This window comes from Muntiacus reevesi, chromosome 1, assembly GCF_963930625.1.
Source record: "Muntiacus reevesi chromosome 1, mMunRee1.1, whole genome shotgun sequence".
NCBI classification, from domain to species: Eukaryota; Metazoa; Chordata; class Mammalia; order Artiodactyla; family Cervidae; genus Muntiacus; species Muntiacus reevesi.
This window is the reverse complement of record NC_089249.1, coordinates 93,945,416-93,968,773: the sequence shown is the minus strand read 5'-3', so window position 1 is coordinate 93,968,773 and position 23,358 is coordinate 93,945,416. Positions and strand designations below refer to the sequence as shown.

At 44.9% G+C, this 23,358-nt stretch overlaps 1 protein-coding gene across 1 annotated transcript; it reads right to left on the bottom strand.

Moving 5' to 3' along the window:
- Positions 1–2,883: 2,883 nt before the first annotated feature.
- Positions 2,884–15,952, bottom strand: OVGP1 (oviductal glycoprotein 1). The gene is made up of 11 exons (XM_065907006.1): positions 15,928–15,952; positions 15,181–15,210; positions 14,591–14,795; positions 13,352–13,408; positions 12,367–12,532; positions 11,789–11,913; positions 9,749–9,857; positions 9,464–9,649; positions 7,787–7,903; positions 4,621–4,756; positions 2,884–3,622 (listed from the first exon to the last, which is right to left on the bottom strand). The coding sequence occupies exons 1-11, from the start codon at positions 15,950–15,952 to the stop codon at positions 3,156–3,158; spliced, it is 1,623 nt and encodes a 540-aa protein (XP_065763078.1). The 3' UTR covers positions 2,884–3,155.
- Positions 15,953–23,358: the final 7,406 nt, after the last annotated feature.

The window sequence follows — 23,358 nt, the reverse complement described above, 5'->3', positions numbered from 1 at the left end:
CCTTTCTTAGGAATTCATACTTTTGATACTTCCATTTCCTTCTAGAGAGGCAAACTGCGTGTTCCCTCCCCCACTTCCGGTTTCCGTGTGATTTCAGGTTTAGACCCAGTTTTGGAGCCTCACTCCCCTCATCAGAAACAACGTCTGATACCACGATTAGCACCTGACCCTCAGGAGGCCACCGGAGTGTTTCTTGAGATTGACGTGGAGTTACCAAGTATTCTTTACACTGGGAAGATATTGTTTTGAGAATTGCATCAGCAATTGATCAGATGATTAAGACTATTTGCAAAATTAAAGCAAATAAAAGGAAGCAGAGATTGAGTGTTTGTGTGTGTGTGTGTGTGTGTGTGTGTGTAAAAGAGAGAGAGAGATCCAACTCTGCTGACCACCCCCGGGCAGGTACACTGGGGTAAAACAGAAAACGAACATTGTTTCCTCAGGCTCTGACTTCTCAGTCTGACAATTATTAGCATCTCACTTTAAATTTTGATTCTTTCATAAATTTCTATCCCTGCTGTGCAATTTCCCAAGGACTGTGTACCACCCCAAAACCCTTTGAGGTGGATGTAGTAATGGAAAGGACTTTGGAGACATTTTCCAGGAAGATAATATGTGATTTCTAAACAAAAAAGAAGGGTTTGCATGGATATGTGAATGGCCAAAAGGGCAAATGTATGGCAAAGACAGCTATTTACCCCTAATATCTGTCCTTACTGCTATATATTTCATAAGTATAAAAATCCTAATAGTTACCTCAGCTAAAACCAATATTTCTCAGGTTTCATGTCAGAGTGAGTTCACTTTCAGAATAAATTCACAATAAAACATGTAACTTCAACATTGAAGTCTCCTCTTCCCTTTTACCTGTAACCAGTACAGGTAAACCTTGATTATCCACTGATCTATGCTGTGAAATAGATGATGAAGCTGGAAGTCCCAACCAATTTATAGCTAAAAGATAAGTACCAGGAAGCTTATAAGTTAGAATTCTTTTAAACACATATATAAGTATAAACTTCCAGGCACATTTTCTTTGAACAAGGCACATGCAGAAAAGGGGACAGAAAAAAATCACGAAGATTCATCAGAAATATTTATTGTCCATATAGGAGCTAGTGGGAAAATCTTCACCTCTCTTTTCTACTCTAAGAATGTCCAATTAAATATATAATGCCTAACCTTTAAGGAGATGAGGGTAGGGTTTATACAACAAGTAGGAGAAGAAATCTGACGATTCAGTGTCCAGAATGGAATGTAACCCATCTCTATTCCATCAGACCTTACTGCAAACATGGAACCCTTTCATCCAACTGCCCTATCAAAGCACATGCTGCATGCACACACACATACACACAAACACAAACATCCAATTTTAGATGTTTTAGCTTTTCTTACACAAAGTAATATTGAATTTGTTATTGCAGCAATATCCTCCAATTTATTCATGCCTGCATGTGTCCACTTGGATAATTCCCTACCATTCTACCTCTGGGCTTGGGCATTTGACTTGCTTTGGCCAATGGAACAATAGTAAATATGCTTCAAGAAGAGAGTTAAAAATTAATTGCCTGTTGGAGCTTTCTCTCTTGCTTTCTAGTAACAATGAGACCACAATCTTATAAACTAGCCAGTTGAAGAATGGGAGGTCTTGTAAAAAGAGACCTCAGTCAGCCCAGTTGAGGCCACGATAAACCAGTCCAGCCCACCCCAATCCACTAGCTAACTGTAGATGCCTGAGTCATTCCCACCAGGGCCAGCTAAGACCAGTTCAGAACATACAAACCACCTAGTTCTTCAATTTTTAAAAAAATGAATTCTTCAAAAAAAAAACAAAAACACCTAAACACAGTCTAAATTACTAACCTCTAGAATTATGAGCTAAATAAATATAATAGCTGCTTTGTAAGATACTAAGTTTTGCAGTTGGTTTGTTTTGCAGTATAAATGATTTGTGATATATGCTGTGGCAACATGGTCCTAGGGTCATGTGTCCACACATGTGTGGACATATTTTAACGAGACCTTTAAAGTCTAGGAGGTGTACTTCCAAAATAAAAGGTAACACTGGTGGCAGATCTGACACTCATTAGCATCATTGTTTCCCAGAAGAGGAGGGCAAGAAATTGATCCTGTGTCTATACTGACTTACGAGGGTCAATCATGCCCAGAAAAACACTCCATAGGTGGACAACAGTGTGGAGAACAGGAACTAGGGTTTGTGGAGGAGACCCAGGAGGAGTATGCAGGTAACCTAAAATATATCTGCGTCTTCCCTCCATCTCCTCTTTTCTTTTCTTTCTTTCTTTTTTTTTTTTTTTGGCCTTGCATGTGGGATCTTAGTTTCCCAACCAGGGATCAAACCCATGTCACCTGCACTGGAAGGCAGATTCTTAAGCACTGGACCACAAGGGAAGTCCCCCCTCCACTACTTCTTGTGGAGAGAATAGGTGAAGGTGTTTTATCAGAGATAACTAAGACTTCCAAAGTAGGGAGTATAACTGGAAGAGACCACTCCCTCCTCCTTTTCTCAGCACCCTTCAGCAATAGGGAAAACTTCTCTAGAAGACATTTGGCTCTGACCATCAGTGAAGTCAGCAGTGTTCACTGAAGAGACAGAAACACATAATCAACACTGGAAAATATCAGGGTGGGACAGACACAAATTCCCTCCTTCCAAAAATTACAGGAGCGGAAAATGACCTTGAAAGAAAGAAACTGACAATTCACGACCGTGGGTGATTTCAAGAAAAGAACTTCACAGAACTCAGACAGCTTCTTATGTTTTCAGTTTATTCAAGAGAGAAGAGATTAACTCACTATGACATGGGGCCTGTTTGCCCCAAGCATGATGCATGAATGGCTGGGCATAGGCAGCTGTCAGGGGACCAAGAAGAAAAGATAAGGGCTTCCCCAAGCTTGTGCCAACAACAGACTTTGGGATCCTTTATTCACAGCAGAGTTATCCAAGTTTCTTTACAGAGAGGACTCATTGGAAGGGTTATCAAGTCGTCCAAAGAATGAGTCCATCAGTGGGAACAAAGGGGTTATCAAAAGCAAGAGGAGTGTATCCTGGGGCCATAGGGCAGCATCCACTTTTCAGCTTGTCTGAAGACCAAAGTAACCCACCAGGAGGTCAGGGTCCACCTCAGAGGTCAAAGTGACCTCTCCAGAGTCTCAGCCTGCCTATCAGGGGTGACTGTCATCTTTCCAGAGTGGGTGGTCACCTTCTCAGGGACTCCAGCCTTCCTTCCTGGGGGCGTGACCATCTGTCCAGTCTGACGGTGCACGGGACCCACAGCTATCCCTCCAGGGCTCACCGCCAGATGGCCCACAGTGGTCAGGGGCTTCTCTCCAGGGCTCTCAGTCTTCCCTTCTGGAGCAGCAGTGACCCTTCCAAAGGACAGAGGGGTCCTTGTAGGGGTTGCAAGCCAACCTCTGGGGGTTATGGTCATAGTTGCAGACTTTCTATGAGTCTCAGTGGCCACAGCCTCTCCTCCCGGGGGCAAAATGCCAAAACCAGTGATCAAATCCCTGGTCATAGTTGGCATTTCAGGGCCAATTCTTGAAGAATTCACAGCAGCTGAGAACCAAAATTTTGGTGAAGGAGTTGAGCTGAACTCTAGAAGAAATCAACAGAAAAGGGTGAGACTCCTACATCTTCCTTCCCATCCTGTCACTGGCAGAACTAGAGCTGCTTCAGGGCTGAAGTACCAACTCCCAAACCAGAACCAGAGGATTTCCAAATGCATCCACTTGTTGACACAGATAAAGTCTCCACACACAGAAGCCTGGCTCCCCTACTTCAACATATCAACATGATCCCAGGCAGCCGTGGACACTCAATGAGGTTTGCCACATTTCTGGTTGAGGGACCCCAAACAGAAGTCTGCCAGTTCTATAAGCTTAAGCCTTTGCTTTGATCTTTGCACCTTGAGCAAGACCTTACCCCGAAGCCTATTCCTAACCTGTGGAATCCACAGGAAGAATCCTTTTGTGTCCCCCTTTTGGGAAGCACAAAGTCCAGGCTGAGTGCAAGGAGGTTGCCCTAGAAAGCATGTTGTGAAGAATTAAGTTGGAGTTTCATTTCCACTCCTGACTAGCTGTTTTATCTTTCTGAGCCCTGGTTTCCTCACAAAATGAGGGTTATAGACCGTCTCCAAGGAGACGGCAGCTCCAAGGCAGCTCTAGCATGCCTGGTTCCATCTCTGAACTGCCAGGGAAGTCTCTACTGTCAAAGAAATATCAAAAAGAAACTTAATTTCTTTTTCTGGTGTTTGTTGCATGAAAGCAAGGAAAAGAAACACAGACAAACTGATATGTATTGACTGTTCACCATGAGCCAGCATGCTTTCATTTCACATCTCATTTAGCTTGTATAATACTGTCATGAGTATAAGGATTATTTCCATTTTGTAGATGGGAAAAAAAAGATCAGAGAGATCAAATGGAGCGTGCATCCAATCCAAGATTAGAAAGCAGACTGGCCTGGCATCAAAGCTTATTCTCTTCCTTCTCTGTCATTTTGCCACAACAAAGCCTTTGGATCTTACAGAAGGGACCCACCCAGTGGCTGCTTGTGCAATTGCCAACCCCAGCTTCCAGGTCACAGCTACTCACCAGCATTCACCAGGAGATTATTCAACGTGTGGACAAGGGGGAAAGGGCCAGTGCCGCAGAAATTGCCCCTGACGTCATCCAGGTCCAATGTCCACACCATGGCCCCCCCAAAATGCTCTCTCTTTATGAAACCTGCCTGAAAAAAAAGGAGTGGTCAGTGAACCCGCTGTTCTAACCATCCTCCAGACAGTACAATGGCAAAATCAGATGGACTCTCAGAAGGCAATATAGTAGGATGGTTAGCCACATAGCCTGTCTTTGAATCTAGCTCTATTATTTATTAGCGATGGCATCTTGAAAAAAAGTTACATAAACTTTATGTGTCTTTGTTGCTTTCTGTGTAAGAAAAAAAATGGATAATAACATTTCCAACATTTTTAGGATCCAACGAATTCCTACATGCACATGTAACAACATGGATGGAAGTGAAAGACATCATGCTAAGTGAAATAAGCCAGTTACAAAAGAATAAATACTAAGATTCCACTCATAGAGGCTCTTAGAGTAGTCAAATTCATAAAGATGGAAGGTAGAGTGGTGATTAAGAGGAGGTGTGTTAGGCAAGAATGAGGAGCTATTTAATGTGTGTGGAGTTTCAGTTTGGGAAGACAAGAAAGTTCTGGAGAGGGATAAGTGTGATAGTTACACAACAATGTCAGTGTACCTAATGCTATTGAACTGTAACAAAAAATAAGTAAAATGGTGACTTTTATGTTATGTATATTTTGCCACAACTTGAAAAAGAATTTTTTTAATTCCCACATGTAAAATATTTGGAGCAATACTTTGCACATAGTAAACGTTCATAAATGTTAAGTACTGTCTGACTTCCCAAACTGCTAATTACCATTATCATCATACTAAACAGTAGACATTGCTTTATATTTTTTTTAAATCACCTCAACATACCTCATGCCAAAATGATGCTATAAAGGAGGAATAGAACAGATAATATCAAATCCTTTTCACAGATAAATAACATAGTCTTTTGTCCATGATTTTTTAAATCACAGATATAACTAAAATGCAGAGTTTAGACCCCAAACCAGGTTTTATTATTACTTTGCCAGCACTCTCTGTGCTGGTGGAAAAGGCAGACTCATAAGCAAACAGCTGCATGACTTGGTAATGACTTGGTCAAATCAGTTGGCTTCTTTCTGAGATTTAATTTCCCAAAATGTAAAATAAGACAGTAAAGCCTAATTATTAAGTTTGAAACTGTGAAGATTCTGAGATTTTGTCCTACTTCTAAGCTAAACTGGGCTTCTCACATGCCACTAGTGGTAAAGAATCTGCCTGCCAATGCAGGAGACGTAAGAGACTTGGGTTTGATCCCTGGGTCAGGAAGATCCCCCTGGAGGAAGAAATGGCAACCCACTCCAGTATTCTTGCCTGGAGAATCCCATGGATAGAGGAGCCTGGCAGGTTACAGTTCATAAGGCCACAAAGAATCGGACATGATTGAAGCAACTTAGCATGCACGCATAGGCTAAATTAACCTGTCTGTTTTATATGTACATACACGCACACACCAGATATCCAGATCAAAAAAGTGACCATTTCTACTCACGGTAAAAAGTCAGATTAGCACCTGGTGTTTGCTCTCCACTCCCCAATTATCCACTGGTTGTGAAGGCAACCAGATATTCACCTGCATGTGCAGCAGAGTCTGCACCACAGGAGAAGAATCCCACAGTTACGAGTCTCAAGCTGACAGGAAGCAGGCACATCTTGCCCTCCTCCCCTCTAGAGAGACCAAGAGTTTGGCTCTGGAAAGTAAACGAGGCCTCTCCGGGAAGGAGATTTTACAATCCACGCAGGTAAGATGACTCTGGGGGAGAGGGGAGAGGAAACTTTCTGTTTAATTATAGCTGGTCTGTTTGCTTTACTTGGAATGCCTGGACAGTGCTGGAACACTGAGAGATCCAGGGATTACTGCTTCCCAGTGATTACCTGCAAGGTTTCTTTCAGCTCTGAGATTCTGTGATGAGAGCTCTTAATTATGCTCACACTGGGCTCACGTCCACCTCTAGCTTGGTAAGGCTCTATAACTGCCCCTCAAAGCAAGGCCACCCTGCACTGCTGGCTTCTGGCTTTCCCCAGCAGTGGGGTCCAACCCCCTCTTCTGAGTCCTATGGATCATATATTTAATTATACCCGACTGGATAATTCCAGGTCACTGACCTTTTTTGTGTCTTCTGCTTCCAAACCACAGAGTAAGATCCTGGAAGCTGAAAGTCATGCTCTCTACCTCTCCTCACAGCGGGTCTCACCCAGGATTAGAGGAAGTCACAATGACTCTTCATGATAACTGCCATATTATCTCTGCTTTATACCACAAATGTTCCCCAAAGAACAACCAACACCAGTCACTTCTGCATCACTTATGAGAGGAGACACTGTGACATCCCTCCACTTAAAAGCCCCGACATCCAGGCAGTGACAGGCTTCTGACAACTGCTCATCACCAGTGACCTCTCCTCCCAAACTTCCTAGTCCAGACCCTTATCATCTCAGATGTGCACACCCGAAGTGCCACACAGATTACAGTAGGATCACAAAGGGATATACTGCAAGCAATTTCCAGATTCTTTCTAAGACCTGATGAATATTCAGGGCTGGAACTAAGAATTTCTACATCTATTAACTCTACATCTAATCTAGGTGATTCCAAGCAGAGGCAGGTTAGGGAAACACTGGAACACGTCTTTTCTGTTTTAATTCACTATATAAAAAAAAAAACAAAACTTGCCAGGTTCAACATCATAGACCACTGTTGATACAGGGTGCAGTGGTGGTCACGATTACTAAAGTCTAAAGATTTCAAACCCACAAATCATATACCTGGCTCAGAAACCTTATTTTGCCTGAAAATGCACACAGGATGAAGGCCAAACACCTTCATCAGCATTCAAGTGTCTCCATAAATCCTCCATTTTAAAATAAGGCGATTGGGGTAGGTTTGATTAGGAAGCTCCAGTTAGATCAGGTATGCCTAAAACTTATCTAATAGAGTCATTCTCACCTTCATTCTCCATGCAGTGTACACACACACACACACACACACACACACACACACACACACACACACACACACTGTACAGACAAGGGCCTCACAGAAGCCAGAGGAAAACTATGCTGGAGCAAGAAAGGACCAAGGTCTTACCTTGTAACTGAAACTCATGGCATCATCATAGGCAACCCACTCCTTCCCCTTGAAGGCATATGGGACATACTGATCATCAATCCAGCGCTTCTTCGCTCTCCGGACAAAGGAGCAAATCTGCCAGGAAGATCACCAGAGTAGTTCTGTGAAGTGCCATGGAGGGAAGCACCAGCAAGGAAAAAGAACCCAAGAATCCCTCACCAGGGGGTGATAGGAAGGTGGACCAAAGAGGGGGTGTGGAAGCCACTCACAAGGGACCTCCTCTCTATTCCAAAAAAATCCCTACTACTGCACATTCCTTCCATGACATCTATGATGGATAAACAAAAAGAACACTAAGCAGTGGGGGATAGCCTTAAGAAAACAAACCAGGGTTTGGTAAAATCAATACCAAACTACAACAGGAACAAACCTGACCTTTGACTAAAACTGTTCCTTTCTCAAAGACTTTTTATGAGTAAGTATCTCCTCTGTTCACTGAAACCAACATAAACTGCCCCATCTAGGCAGTTATCAAACTAACTTTTGAATCTGTAATAACTGTAAAGGCCTGGAAGCCAGGAGAACTAGGTTATTATAATCAAGAAAGCATTGAGTGTGGATTGGGTATCCATCCCTGAGCTGGAGACCATATGCTACAAAGATGTGGACATATTCAACTTGGGCTGTAGAAGTTAAGGTGTAAAAGTTTTTCCTTTGGGGGGTGGGAGTTGTCATTAAAAGTTTATCAAAATCTCTTTCATGTAATGTCCTCCAAGGACACTACCCTCGACTATGTCATCACTCATAACCATGCTTCATTGGATTAGCAGGGAAACATCTTCAGGAGCCAGGACAGAGCAGAGATTGGAGAGACACCAGCACCTCCACTACCACCACAGGCAAATATACAGCTCGCCCTCTGGGGTCTGCTGTCCTCTGCCTAGAAGGTCCTCCCCATCCATCAGGATTCTGACTGTGCTTCACAGCTCTGCACAAAATTCACCTAATCTAGATCCTACAGCCAAGCAGTCCATGCCTCTTACTATCTTCTACTGTGTTTCACATTGCCCTGGAGTCATGGCTCTTTCCTCCACTGGAGCAAGCTTTGTTGAGATGGGGGTTAGGGGGTAGAACTGAGGTAAAGGAGAAGGAATCTGTCATGGGGGATGTCTTTGAATCATTTCAAAATAATCTACTAGTGAGAAGGAAGGAGTCAGGGAGAAGAAACAATATTGAGAGAAAACAAGACTGGCCAAGAGTGGTTAATAACTGAAGCTGGGTGAAGGGCATTTGGGAATCAGGGAATGAGAGGATGTTATATTATTCTCTTACTTTTGAAAATGTTTAAACTTTTGAAAAAAATATATATATATCTTGCAAATATTAATTAGGTTTACTTAGGCCATATAGTAATTCAGGATTGACTTAAATATTATTTTAGAATCTCCTAAGGAGTGAAATATCTGTCCCCCTCCATTCAGACTCCACCCAGTCCCTCACCTCTTACAAAGGGCTCAAATAACTTCCCCGAAAGAAATGAGAGTATCCCAGAGAGCGGATGTCCCTTACCGCAGCAAACCATCTCCTTGTCCTATCTCTAGCCCTCAGTCTTGCCTTGGTCGCTTGTCCCTGCTTTGGCCCTGGGCTCAGGTTGGGGAGCCCTAACTCACAGACAGAGGTTCCCATTCCTGTCACCTCATAATAAGCCAAGAAGCCAGCTTGCTTGGTGTACTTCCCTGGAGATGCTGGTCCCACAGCTTCTGCCCTCAGCTCATTCTGAGAGGCTCTGAGGAGGTGAAAAGTACGTCCATAGGTGGGGAGCCCCATGAGGAGCTTCTCAGGGGGGGCCCCAAGCTGTCGCCAGTAATTCATGGCATATGCCTGCAGGGAGGAAGAACACAACCCCTCCTTGTTACCAAGAGCCACTGGCCTGGCTCAGGGGTGCATGTCTGGGCTGCCCGACAGCTTTCCTTTCCTTACCGAAGATTTGGGGTCTCCAGGCAGAGAGAACAGAGGGCTATTGTGTCCTGTGACCTTTTCCCAGCTTCCATGTAAGTCGTAAGACAAGACGCTGATGAAATCCAAGAGTCTGTAAGGGGCAGGAAGAGGAAGTATGAAGATCATGCCAGCTAAATTTTCACAGCACCAACTAGCTAACTAGCTGAACATCGGCCACCCAACACCCCTGCCGTCTCTACCCACGGGGACTGCCCAAGCTGTGCTCTGCATGTGAGAGGCTGCCCTGGAACACACAGCCAGTGAGGCACAGCGGTGTGTCAGGACCTATGCCCCCCTGAGAGTATCCAAGGGGTCAGACCAGGAAACAAAGTGGACGGGATCAGACCGGGAAACAAAGGCATTCTGGCTGATACAAGTGCAGCAGAGGTCTGCATAAATAACATGTATAATTAGACAGCATAAAAGTACATCCATCTTTCTACCATTCCAGGAGCCACTGAGACCCACCTCTTCCAAACAGCTTTCCAGATGGTGAAGTGCAATTGAGCCTTATCAGGTCACAGTGTAGAGGTTAACATGGATCATCTAATTTAATTTTAATCTAGCCAATGCCCTAAGTACCACAATTGTCTCTATTTAAAATGAAGAAATTCAACTAATAAAATAATATTTAAAAAAAAATAAATAAATAAATAAATAAATAAATAAATAAAAATAAAAATAAAAATATATTTCTTTCAATAAAAAAAAAATAAAAAATAAAAAATAAAATGAAGAAATTGAGGGACTTCCCTGGTGGTCAAGTGGTTAAGAATCTGCCTGCCAATGCAGGAGACATGGATTCAGTCCCCGGCCTGGGAAGATTCCACGTGCCACAAGCCCATACTGAAGCCCAAGCACCTGGACCCCGTGTTTTGCAACAAGAGATACCCACTACAATGAGAAGCCTGTGTGCTGAAATTAAAGTGTAGCCCCAATCACCACAACTAGAGAAAAGCCTGTGCACAGCAACAAAGCCCCAGCACAACCATAAACAAACACGTAAAATAAAGAAGTTAAAACTCAGACAGTTACCTAATTTGTCTAAGGTGACCCAACCTGGTGAAGATGAACTCCCTCCATCCTGCCTGGCTCTAAGGCCAACACTAGGCAACTCACTCCACTGGGGTCCACATTTCCTGCCTAACCACTCTCCATGGAAACCACTCTCCCTAAGTATAATCACACTCAGAAACACCCCCATTCATCTCTTGTGTTCTGCATCTAACTCAGCTTTCACAGTTGTAAATACCTGATTCTTGAGCTTTGAGAAAATTAGTATAGAACTGGCATTTCCAGAAAGTTATGTGCTTTCTTGGGGCTTCCCAGGTGGCATCAGTGGTAAAGAAACTGCCTGCCAATGCAGGAGACATAAAAGACATGGGTTCGATCCTTGGGTCAGGAAGATCCCCTGGAGGAGGGTATGGCAACCCACTCCAGTATTATTGTCTGGAGAATCCTGTGGACAGAGGAGCCTGGCAGGCTTTATAGTCCATAGGGTTGCAAAGAGATGGACATGACTGAAGTAACTTAGCACGCATGAGCTTTCTTTGACTGATTTTGTGATTTTGGCATGAAGATCTCTGCTCTGAAAACAGGCCCTGACTTGGCATTCCTGTTTTTGTTCCAGAGGCAGTAGTTGGTAATTCACAAATGTCTCTGATACCAGCCCTCTGGCACTTGGTGTACATGCACAGGGGACTCCAGGCAAACAGAGGCCAGGCCCCTGGATTCACTCCTTGAGGCCCAGCTATGGGTAATGCAGATCTCTACCCAAGAGGATGCTGTGGTGTGGCCTGGTGTTCCACCACTTCCCTCTGATTTCCTCAGGAAAGCCTGGGCTATAAGGAATAATCCTTGTCTCCACCTACATTCATGCTTAGCCCACCTCCCACAGGTGTTCTCACAGCAGGGCAGGAAATCAAAGCTCCAGGACAGTGCTGGGCACCTCTGGGTTCTGCGCCCAAGATGCCTTCTTCCCTCCAATGCATCCCCCCCAACACCAAAGGAGGACCCACTCACCTGCCCAGAAGGCGTGCATCATACGCTTTCTGGATGACATGGGGGTCCCCAGAGACGGCAGCAGACAGCAGCAGCCTTGGGCGCATGGTGAGCCGGGCCTCATTCTTGAAGGCCTGCAGGAGCTCCTGGGAAGAGAGAGGCAGATGAGAGAAATGGACAAAGCAGAGTCGAGTCAGGGAAAACAGGAGTCATCCGGGAAACAATCTTCCATAATAACAGAGCCTCTGGAGCCAGGAAAGTCAGACACAGGCCCTGCCCACAGGTTCCCGAGAAAGGGAACATGAACCAGTGTGCTAAGGCATTGAGCAGAGGGCTGGCTGCAGGCCCAGGAGCAGAGTTCAGACAGCCTGCCTGAGAGAGGCCAGGAGATGCATGGAGAAAGTGTCACTCAGGCTGGAGGGCTGGGGCCAGGCCAGTGGTGACAGAGGGAGAGGCCTCCACAGGGCCCCTGCTCAGCAGCCCTCTGTCCACACCACTCTTCTGTCCAACCCTGATCTTAGACTCCTCCTGTGCCCAGGGCCCAGACATGATCAAAAGAGAATTACTTCTGGATCCGGGATCTGCCAAGCCAACCTTACCTCAAGTAAGAAGACAAAGGTCCAGCGGTCACGTGAGGGGCTGCCTCTGAGTCCAGGGTACAAGAAGAAGAGGTCCAGACCATCGAAGCCATGTGTCCTCAGGAGAGCGATCACTGAATTGACAAACCTTTCCCGGTTGGTGAATGTGGACAGCATCGTGGTGAACCTGCAGGAGGGCCAGGGGTGAGGCCAGGAGTACTTTCTGCATAACTGTGCTCCCACCAACCACTCTCCTGCAAGGCTCTTTGGTTCATGTGACTGAGGAAAGGAAGGCAGAGCTTTGAAACTCTCAAACCCTCTTAAAGCTCCACCAAGTCCTGGACTTCAGGCTCCAGGGAGGATTAGCAAACCACACCTGCCCCTGCCAGATGGAAACAACACTCAGCCCGGGGTGGAGACAGTGGTTCAGAACAGCTCTGCCTTTGAAAACCTGGTTACTCCTGGCCAAGCACTGACCCTCTGCCTAAACAGATAAGGGGAGGGAAAATAAGCCAAGGGCAAGAAGTTCCAGAAAGATCTCTGAGCTAATGGGCCCATAAGGTGGCAAAGAGGGCCAGGCTCTGACCAGGGGTTCAAGAGTCTCTGCTCTTCTGTTTATTGGCTGTTTGGTTGTTTTCTATTTTTTGCAGTATTTTCTCTTCCATAATGAAGACACTATTGGAAAATCTTTAGTATAGTAAAGGAGAACTTGAAGTAATTTGGAGTTAGTCCTGCATGCAATGAGTAACCAAATTCAGACTTAGGCAGGCCTGGTTACATTACCTGATCATCACCCTAGCTGGTCATCTCACAGGGATACCTGGGTGAAATATGGTAAGTTCCCTAAGCTCTCACTCGTGCTTTTTTGCCTACAAATTTGGAATGCAAACAGCCTCTTCAATCCTTTCCCCTATCAATCATGAGATAATGAGTGTAAAGCTGGCCTGCTCCCCACCACATCACCATACCCCCACCCCAGAGAGAAGACCTGACGGCACAGACTCACCTCGAGGTGCCGAAGTTCCACCCCCCGATGGACAGCAGTGTTTTCAGCCCCCTGTTCCTGTGATGAGGGACAGAGTCTGTGAGCTGGGTTCTCATCAGTCATTTGGGGAACAGTGAGAAGTAGCGGGGATGGGAGGAGGGGGAGGGAAAGGGGGCAGCAGGTGGAGTAACCTAAGGGAGAAAGGAGCAGAGCCCAAGATGGGGAAGAAGGAAAAGAGACAACAATCAGTCCCCATAAAGGTCATCACACCCAGGACCCCAGGTTGCCCAAGCCCCCCAAACTCCAAAATCTCGTGACATTCCCACAAAAAGGAAAAGAAAAAGCAGCCTAAATTTTCTCTTCACTCACTTTCTTGGTCAACAAACGTTTATTGAACAATTAATATGTGCCTCTGACTGCTTTGGACTTCTCTGGTAGCTCAAATGGTAAAGAGTCTGCCTGCAGTGGGGGAGACTCAGGTTCGATCCCTGGGTCGGGAAGATCCCCTGATGAAGGAAACGACAACCCATTCCAGTAGTTTTGCTGGGAAAATCCCATGGACAGAGGAACCTGACAGGCCTCAGTCCATGGGGTCACAAGGAGTCAGACACAACTGAGCGACTTCACTTTCACTTTTCACTTTCTGACTGCTCTAAGGTGCTTGAAACACAGCAGTGAACAGATGGACAGGCTCCCTGCTCTCCTCTCTGGAGGCTGTGCTCTAGTGACATGGATTTTCTCTGCCCTTCTACAACCAAGCGTGCAGCGACAGACCATTCCCTGGAAAGGATAGCCCAAGGGGCCTGGGGAGAGAACACTGAACACCAGCTCTCTGCTGAGCACAGACCCAGCCACCGGTGTACAAAGATCATAGACACCAGCCCTTCCCTTGGGGCTCACTTGCAGGTGACAAATGGTAATGAAACACTAGCATTTGTGAAGCTTGTGTGACATGCAGCTCTCTCCGAAGCACTTGAAACTAGAATCCTGAGCACTGGGCTTGAAGGGTGAGTTGTCAGTGCAAGGCAGAGAAGAGAGAGGAGCATGTTCTAGGCAGGGGCACTGCAGTCACAAGGGCAGGGAGGCAAGGATGAGCTCAGAGTGCTGATCCACGGGGAGCTCCCAGAGCAGGGACACTTCAGAGAGCCCTTGACAGGAGGAGGGACACAAGGATCAGAGGAAAGGTGACGACCAACAGAAGAAAAGGCTTTACTCCTCTTTACCTGTAAAATACAACCCCCACAGACACAGTGAACACACCTCTGCTTGAGCTTGTTGAACTCTGGGTAGAGGATTTTCTCATCCTGGTGATCCTTAGGAACAATCTGATTGTTTTTCATCGAGGCAAAGGCAAATACCAGGTGGGTGCAGAGAAAGGGGTCCAGATCCCGGGGCAGGATCGAGGCAGGCCCGGGCCGACTGAATGCCCAGTTGGTGAAATAACACACCAGCTTGTGGGCAGCACCTGGCAGGGGACAGCAGGCATTATTGGTAGAAACCAAGTGGAGATGGAGCTCAGCATCCACAGCAGCATGGACACTTCTCTAGATGCCAGTCCACTGTAACCCCCACCAAATATATCCCCCCCAAAGCTACACTGAGGGGAGGTCCCTCCCCCAATGTCGGGGTCCCCCGGGGAAAGGATGCCTCGTGAAAGCCTGGTCAGAATGGATCCAAGAGTCTGGATCCTGGCACAGAGAAGACCCAGCAGTGACCGAGAATTTGCTGCTGAGCCGCACTGGGTCAATGATCCCCGACGCAGAGCCAGGGCGGGCACGGGGGACACTGGACTTGAAGCAGTTCTCAGTGGACACTCTCCCCAGCTCTGGAGAGGACCACGGTTTCCTCACCATCGTGGTGTTTCAGCACAAGGAGCAGCCCTGCAGGAGACATAGGAAGAAACACACACAGATTCATGGGTACACCCAGAGTGACACACCCCAGCTCACCCTCCAGCTCCCACAAATGCAGACACACACACCCTTCCCTCCTTCCTCTTCTCTACACTGAGTGGGTGAAGCCAGATCTATCTAAGCTCCTTTCCACTCCCATATCCTCTACGTGTAGACACACAGGCTTTGCATAGAGACAACCACTAAAAGTCCCAGCAAGGTTCAGGCCGGTGGTTCTCAACCCTGAAAGTGTTAGTCACTCAGTCATGTTCGAATCTTTGTGACCCCATGGACTGTAGCCCACCAGGCTTCTCTGCCCATGGAATTCTTCAGGTAAGAATACTGGAGTGGGTAGCCATTCCCTTCTCCAGGGGATCTTTCTCATTCAGGGATTGACTCTGAGTCTCCTGCATTACAGACAGATTTTTCACTGTCTGGGCCATCAGGGAAGTTTCAACCCCGGATGCTAATTTAAAAGTAGTGATATCCTGGTTCCTCCCTCAGAGATTCTGATTAATTGGTCAAAGGCGAGAAAGGTTGAGAATCACTTCTCTGATCACTTCTCCTTTTACTGTGTCCTATCCACCTCTACCCAATCCAGGCCCCCAAGTCTCAGGATGCTCCTTGGGTAACAGAGACAAGCTTATAAAGCCTGGCACCTCCTGAACTAAGAGACATTGAGGGGCCGGGACCCACCACACTCACCAACCCACAGCAGCAGCTTCCCCATCTCTGTGGTCTGACAGCTGCAGGCCTAGGGCTAGAGCTCCTTTATATGAGATTCCCCAGGCACAACTTTGGGACAGCACTGAGACAGCCCCGCCACACACACACAAAACCAGTGATTAATAGGCAGCTGCCCAGAGTCATAGTGACCCCAGCATCTCCTCTCGTCCCGCCCAGCAGAGCCATAGCTTTCAGATCCAACAAAGGAACAACTCCCTCTGACACTGGCATAGACGGGTGTCCACCACCAGCCCTGGTGAGGGCAGGGCAGCATTCAGCCCCTCTTCCTGTAATTCATCCCCACATGGATTGAGTACGAGGAAGAAACACTGAAGGGCTGCAGGACTCCTACTGTTATGAGATTAGTGATTTGGAGGGTTGTGTAGTGTAATGTTAAAAGGTCTCAGCTGTAGACTCTGCCAGGCCAAAGTTTGAATTCCACTGTCAAAAAGTATAAGTTTTTGCATCTGGGGCAATTAGTCAGCTCTTTGAGCTTTAGCTTCCACACTTGTAAAATGGAGGTAACACTTGAACTCACCTCATAGAGTTTTATATGATTTAGAGAGATAAAAACTGTATGAAAAACTGTGAGTCCAGTGCTTTGTATATATATGAGGACTCAGTGAATGGTAGCAGTTATTAGAGATGGCATAAGAGTTTGCCCCCAGAGCAGGGTTCTCAAACTCAAATGCTGACAGGCAGGTAATGTAAATCAGTGAAGAGGACACAATAGTTCACTCTCCAGTGGATTTGAAGAAAAATAGTCCAAGTCTAGTAATACACTTCAGCTAACACGAAGCCTCTCCATTGGGAGACATCAGAGATTAGCATGAACAGCCACTAACTTTTGCCTTGCAGTGAAACAGAACCAATGTTTTGGAGGATTCTTCAATTTCTCAAGAGAAGACAAAAATCTGAACTCTTCTAGGAGTCAACAATGTCTGAGTCAGTATACGAGCCGATAATGACACTGTCATGAGAGGGGTCACGAACCTAAGAAGTAAACTGAATGCAATTCTGGACACCTAAGAGCCAATTTTTTAAAAATATAGCAAAAATATCAAGGATAAATAAAATAGATATATAAACCAATGATTTCATGATCTACCAGTTTACTTTTCTGCTAAAAAGGTTCTAACCATGAGTAGGTCCCATATTTCAGTGTCTGAACTCAATCACAAGGACCAAAAATTGAATGCTCTCTGTGTATCCACTATGCTTATCCTCTCAGTGACTCAGACTACTGCTCACCTAATCCACATGCCACTGATGGATTAACTAGATGTCAATATAATAAATGACACTGCAAAGTAAAAAAAAATGGCTAGTGGTTGAATTCACTTCCTTTCCAGTATGAAGACCAGGAAAGTTTAATTTGTATCAGCAGGTTGCTTGGTTGTTGTTCAATTGCCCAGCCATGTCTGACTCTTTGCGATCCCATGGACTGCAGCATGCCAGTCCTCCCTGTCCCTCACCATCTCCTGAAGCTTGCCCAAGTTCATGTTCACGTCCAAGGGACTCTCAGGAGTCTTCTCCAGCACCACAGTGCAAAGGCCGCAGTTTTTTGGTGCTCCAGCTCTTCATGGTCCAGCTCTCAAAACGGTATGTGACCACTGGGAAGATCACTGCCTTGACTATATGGACCTTTGTTGGCAGAGTAATGTCTCTGCTTTTCAAAACACTGTCTAGATTTGTCATAGCTTTCCTTTCCTGCCAAGAAGCAAACATCTTCTGATTTCATAGCTGCAGTCACCTTCTGCAGGGATTTTAGAGCCCAAGAAAAGGTAATCTGTCACTCAGGTCACTTTAGTTGCTCAGTCATGTCCAACTCCTTGCAACTCCATGGACTGCAGCACACCAGGCTTCCCTGTCCTTCACCAATTCATGGAGCTTGCTCAAACTCATGTCCATCAAGTTGGTGATGCCATCCAACCATCTCAGCCTCTGTCATCCCCTTCTCCTGCCTTCAATCTTTTCCAGCATCAGGGTCTTTTCTAATGAGTCAGTTCTTCTCATCAGGTGGCCAAAGTATTGAAGCTGAAGCTTCAGCATCAGGCCTTCCAATGAATATTCAGGACTGATTTCCTTTAGGATTGACTGGTTTGATCTGTCACTGCTTCCAGCTTCCCCCCACCCCTTCTATTTGCCATGAGGTAATGGGGCCAGAAATACATCTATTTATGCTTTATTGACTATGCCAAAGCCTTTGACTGTGTGGATCACAATATAAACTGTGAAAAATTATGGAAGAGATGGGAATACCAGATCACCTGACCTGCCTCTTCAGAAATCTGTATGCAGGTCAGGAAGCAACAGTTAGATCTGGACGTGAACAACAGACTGGTTCCAAATAGGAAAAGGAGTACATCAAGACTGTCTATTGTCACCCTGCTTATTTAACTTATATGCAGAATACACCATGAGAAACACTGGGCTGGAGGAAGCACAAGCTGGAATCAAGATTGCTGGGAGAAATATCAATAACCTCAGATCTGCAGATGACACCACCCTTATGGCAGAAAGTGAAGAAGAACTAAAGAGCCTCTTAATGAGAGTGAAAGAGGAGAGTGAAAAAGTTGGCTTAAAGCTCAACATTCAGAAAACTAAGATCATGGCATCTGGTCCAATCACTTCATGGCAAATAGATAGGGAAACAGTGGAAACAGTGGCTGACTTTATTTTTCTGGGCTCCAAAATCACTGCAGATGGTAATTGCACCCATGAAATTAAAAGATGCTTACTCCTTGGAAGGAAAGTTATGACCAACCTAGACAGCATATTAAAAAGTAAAGATCCGTCTTTTCTAACAAAGATCCGTCTAGCCAATGCTATGGTTTTTCCAGTAGTCATGTACGGATGTGAGAGTTGGACTATAAAGAAAGCTGAGTGCCAAAGAATTGATGTTTTTGAATTGTGGTGTTGGAGAAGACTCTTGAGAGTCCTTTGGACTGCAAGGAAATCCAACCAGTCCATCCTAAAGGAGATCAGTCCTGGGTGTTCATTGGAAGGACTGATGCTGAAGTTGAACCTCCAATACTTTGGCCACCTGATGTGAAGAGCTGACTCATTTGAAAAGACCCTGATGCTGGGAGGGATCGGGGGCAGGAGGAGAAGGGGATGACAGAGGATGAGATGGTTGGATGGCATTACCGACTCAATGGACATGAGTTTGTGTAAACTCTGGGAGTTAGTGATGGACAGGGAGGCCTGGAATGCTGTGGTCCATGTAGTCACAAACAATCAGACATGACTGAGTGACTGAACTGAACTGATTGGGGCCAGATATTATTACCTTAGTTTTTCTTAATATTTAGTGTTAAGCCGGCTCTTTCACTCTCCTCCTTCACCCTTATCAAGAGGCTCTTTAGTTCCTCTTTGCTTTCTGCCATTAGAGTGGCATTTTCCGCACATTTGAGGTTGTTGATGTTTCTCCCACCTATCTTGATTCCAGCTTGTAACTCATCCAGCTTGGCATTTCTCATGATGTGCTCAGTGTATAGATTAAACAAACATGGTGACAGCAGACAGCCCTGTTGTACTCCTTTCTCAATCCTGAACCAATCAATTTTTTCATACAGGGTTCTGACTGTTGCTTCTTGACCTGCATACAGGTTTCTCAGGAGACAAGTAAGATGTCTTTAAGAGCTTTCCACAATATATTATGATCCACACTGTCAAAGACTTTGGCTTTGAAACAGAGATAGATGTTTTTCTGGAATTCCCTAGCTTTCTCTGTGATCCAACAGATGTTGGCAATTTGATCTCTGATTCCTCTTTTCTTTTCTAAACCCAGTTTGGACATCTAGAAGTTCTTGGTTCGCATAAGGCTAAAGCCTAGCATGAAGGATTTTAATCATGACCTTACTAGCATGGGAGATGAGTGCAATGGTTCGATGGTTAGCACGTTTTTTAGTGCTACCTTTCCTGGGAACTGGGATAAGGATTGACCTTTTTCAATCCTGTGGCCGCAGCTGGGTCTTCCAGATATGCTGACATATTGAATGCAACACCTTAATGGCACCATCCTTTAGGGTTGTGAATAGTTCTACTGGAACTGCGTCACATCCACTAGCTTTATTAACAGCAGCACTTCCTAAGGCCCACTTGACTTTGTTCTCCCAAATGTCTGGCTCTGGGTGGCTGACCACACCATTGTAGCAATCTGGTTCATTTGGATCTTTTTTGTACAGTTCTTTTCTGTATTTGTCCCATCTCTTCTTGATCTCTTCAGCGACCTAGGTCTTTACTGTTTGTGTCCTTTATTGTGCTCATCTTTGGGCAAAATGTTCCCTTGATATCTCCAATTTTCTTGAAGAGATCGCTAGTCTTTCCCCTTCTGTTGTTTTCTTCTAGTTTAATACACTGTTCACTGAAGAAGGCCTTCTTGTCTCTCTGTGCTGTTCTTTGGAAATTTGTGTTTAGCTGAATATACTTTTCCCTTTCTCCCTCACTTTTTGCTTCTCTTTTTTTTTTTTTTAAGCTATTTGTAAGGCCTCCTCAGATAACCACTTTTCCTTCTTGCTTTTCTTTTTCTTTGTGATGGTTTTGTTTGCCACCTCCTGTACAATATTATGGACCTCCATCCATAGTTCAGTGACTCTGTCTACCAGATATATTCCACTGAATCTATTTATTACCTCCACTGCATATTAATAGGGGATTTGATTTAAGTTGTACCTGGCTGGCCTAGCGGTTTTCCCTGCTTTCTTCACTTTAAGCCTGAATTTTGCAATGAGAAGCTGATGATCTGAGCTACAGTCAGCTCCAGGTCTTGTTTTTGCTGACTATAAACAGCTTATCCACCTTCGGTTAAAAAAAATGTAATCAACTTGATTTCAATATTGATCGTTTGGTGATGTCCATGTGTAAAGGTTGCTTCGTATCATGGAATAAAAACAGTAAGTGGTATAGAATGTTTAGGGTGAGGATATTTCACTGAAACTTGGGAAAACCTGAGGGAATACTCCACCCAACAGAATCTGTGTCTCCATTTTTTCATCCCTCTTTGCCTGCCTTTACGTATTCAATCAATATTTGTTGAGAACAGGCCGGGTCCTGATAGATATCCTAGGTACATGCTGATCAAGACACAGTTTCTGATCAAGGAGCTTCCAGTCTAGTGAATACATGGATCACATCTCCCAGAGTGTGTGTCTTCTCTCTTGCATCTCTTGGATAAGTGCAATGGGAGACATAAAAGTTTTGCTTCAAAACAGCCTTGTGATCAGGTTCCCGCTCTGCAGTATTGTTAGGTCCTGCCTGCATGTTCAATGCTGAACTCCATACCTTGGTCTCATATTAACCTGAATCAGGAGATAATTAAGCCTCCTGAATGCAATACTGGATCAGATACAGCAACAGCCTCACGATTGGCTGGATTACCCTGATGTAGTTTAACTCTGGTGACCAAGCTACTGTTTCCTAATTCCTAGCCCTGTGCCCTAAATCTTGTTTCTAAGTCTCTCCTTGGATTTTTCTTTCTGAATTATAAACTGTAGGCACCACAGTTAGTTTCTAGTGCCTGGGTCCTGACTCACTCTTGCCAGGCTCCTGGGGCCTTACTGCCGGCCTTTTAAGACCTCCCTGATGTGAATGCTTGCCTCTTTCTGCTTCTGAGCTTCCTCTCAACCTATCTCCTGCCACCCAGATTCTACATCACTGAGATTTCCCACGAGGTTTGTGCTCTTCCACCCAGACTTCTGGCAGGGGGCTGGCTGTTAATCCTGCCCACCATGGAGCCAAATCTGCCTGCCAGCTGAAGCTCCTTCATCTGTACCTGGGCCGGTATTCTGGGCTCCTGTTCTGCCGTAGTGGGCAAGACTGGATCCCATACCTACTTGTCCCATATCCTCAAAAGTGACTGACGATGCTGAGAAGAATGGCAAGATATAACAATGGATGCCCAGGAGTGACCTTTTCTTCATTCAGGGGTGACTGTGCCAAAGAGTGGGCAACTAAAGCTCTGTGTGTAGGAGATGATGAACAGTGAAATGCTGGGCTATGTTGAAAACCAGCGTGCCATGTCGCTCCGGTCACTCCCGATCCTCCTCCTTGAGTTCCTGCTGTCAAAATACAACCACTGCTTTGTATCTTTACACACCCACCCAGATACTTGGAAAACACTCCTTCCCAATGCTTAGCTTGTTCTCATGAAATAAGAAAAGACACTTACAAATGTCTTTTAGTTGACCTGCTAAAGAAATTCCACAGCAAACAATCCTTCCCATATTCTACAGCACTCCACTAGATGAGGGCAAGATCACAGATGGGAAGGGCTTTGGGTTTAACAAAGCGTTTGGCAACATTTTTCATGATTTTCATGTGGAAGAATTAGAGAAATATGACTTAAACAAAAGCAACTGGTTGAATAATATAAGAACACAAAGAGTGTTGACTGCAGGTCAGTGTGAACTTGAAAGAGCTTTACCACATCTCTAAAATGAAGGAGATGAACTACATCATTGTTTCCCAATATTTAATATAAAAGATTTCTGGTTCATTACGATCTTTTAGTTTAATATTTCTGTATTTATTTTAGTGTCTACTAGAAAATGTTTACTATCCCAAAGTCCCATGATTTCATAGATATTACCTAAGTGTAAAAATTGAGGAAATTCAAAAAGGAATATTTTAATAAAGTAGTAAAAGTAAAACCTATTCAATCTCCTTAGAAGTCGTTTTGAGAACACTATAATTCTAAACACATCCTATAGCCCAGCAACTTCATTTCTAGAAATTTGCCATATAAATATATCTGCCCCCAAGTAGACAAAGAAAGTATGTTCACTGCAGTTTTATTAATAACAACAAAGAAAAAACAAAACAAAATGATCATTATTTGGAGCACATCCATGTTACTGCACATCCACACAATGGCCTCTTTCTTTGCCTTTTAAGCCAGTGTTCTCAACTGGGCAATAATTTGCCCCCATAGGACATATGGCATTGCCTGGAGGCAAGTTTTGGTTGTCACAGTGGAGGCAGGAGTGCTACTAGGACCAGGTGGGTAAAGCCATGGATGCAGCTAGTCATCCTACAATGCACAAGACAGACCCCCACAGCCAAGAATTATCCAGTATTGATAATTAATAATCTCAAGGACGAAACATCCTGGTTAAAGCACAATTGCTTTCATTGTTGCTCCTGTTCTCATTCTTTTAATTCCATCACAAACCAGAGATTAGGTATCTACTCATCCCTTATTACCTTAAACTTAAACAACAGTTTTATCTGTTGCAAAGTGAGCTCTTTTAGTGAGGAGACATGGTCAATTTAACTTTGTAGCCCCAGAACCAACAATGAAGTGGTCTGCCTTCGGAACGAATGAACTAAGAAAAGGCACAGCCAAGGAGCCAAGGAGCACACTCTGGCCTAGAAAGAGGCAGCTGGCATTGTTACAGAAGCAGGGCT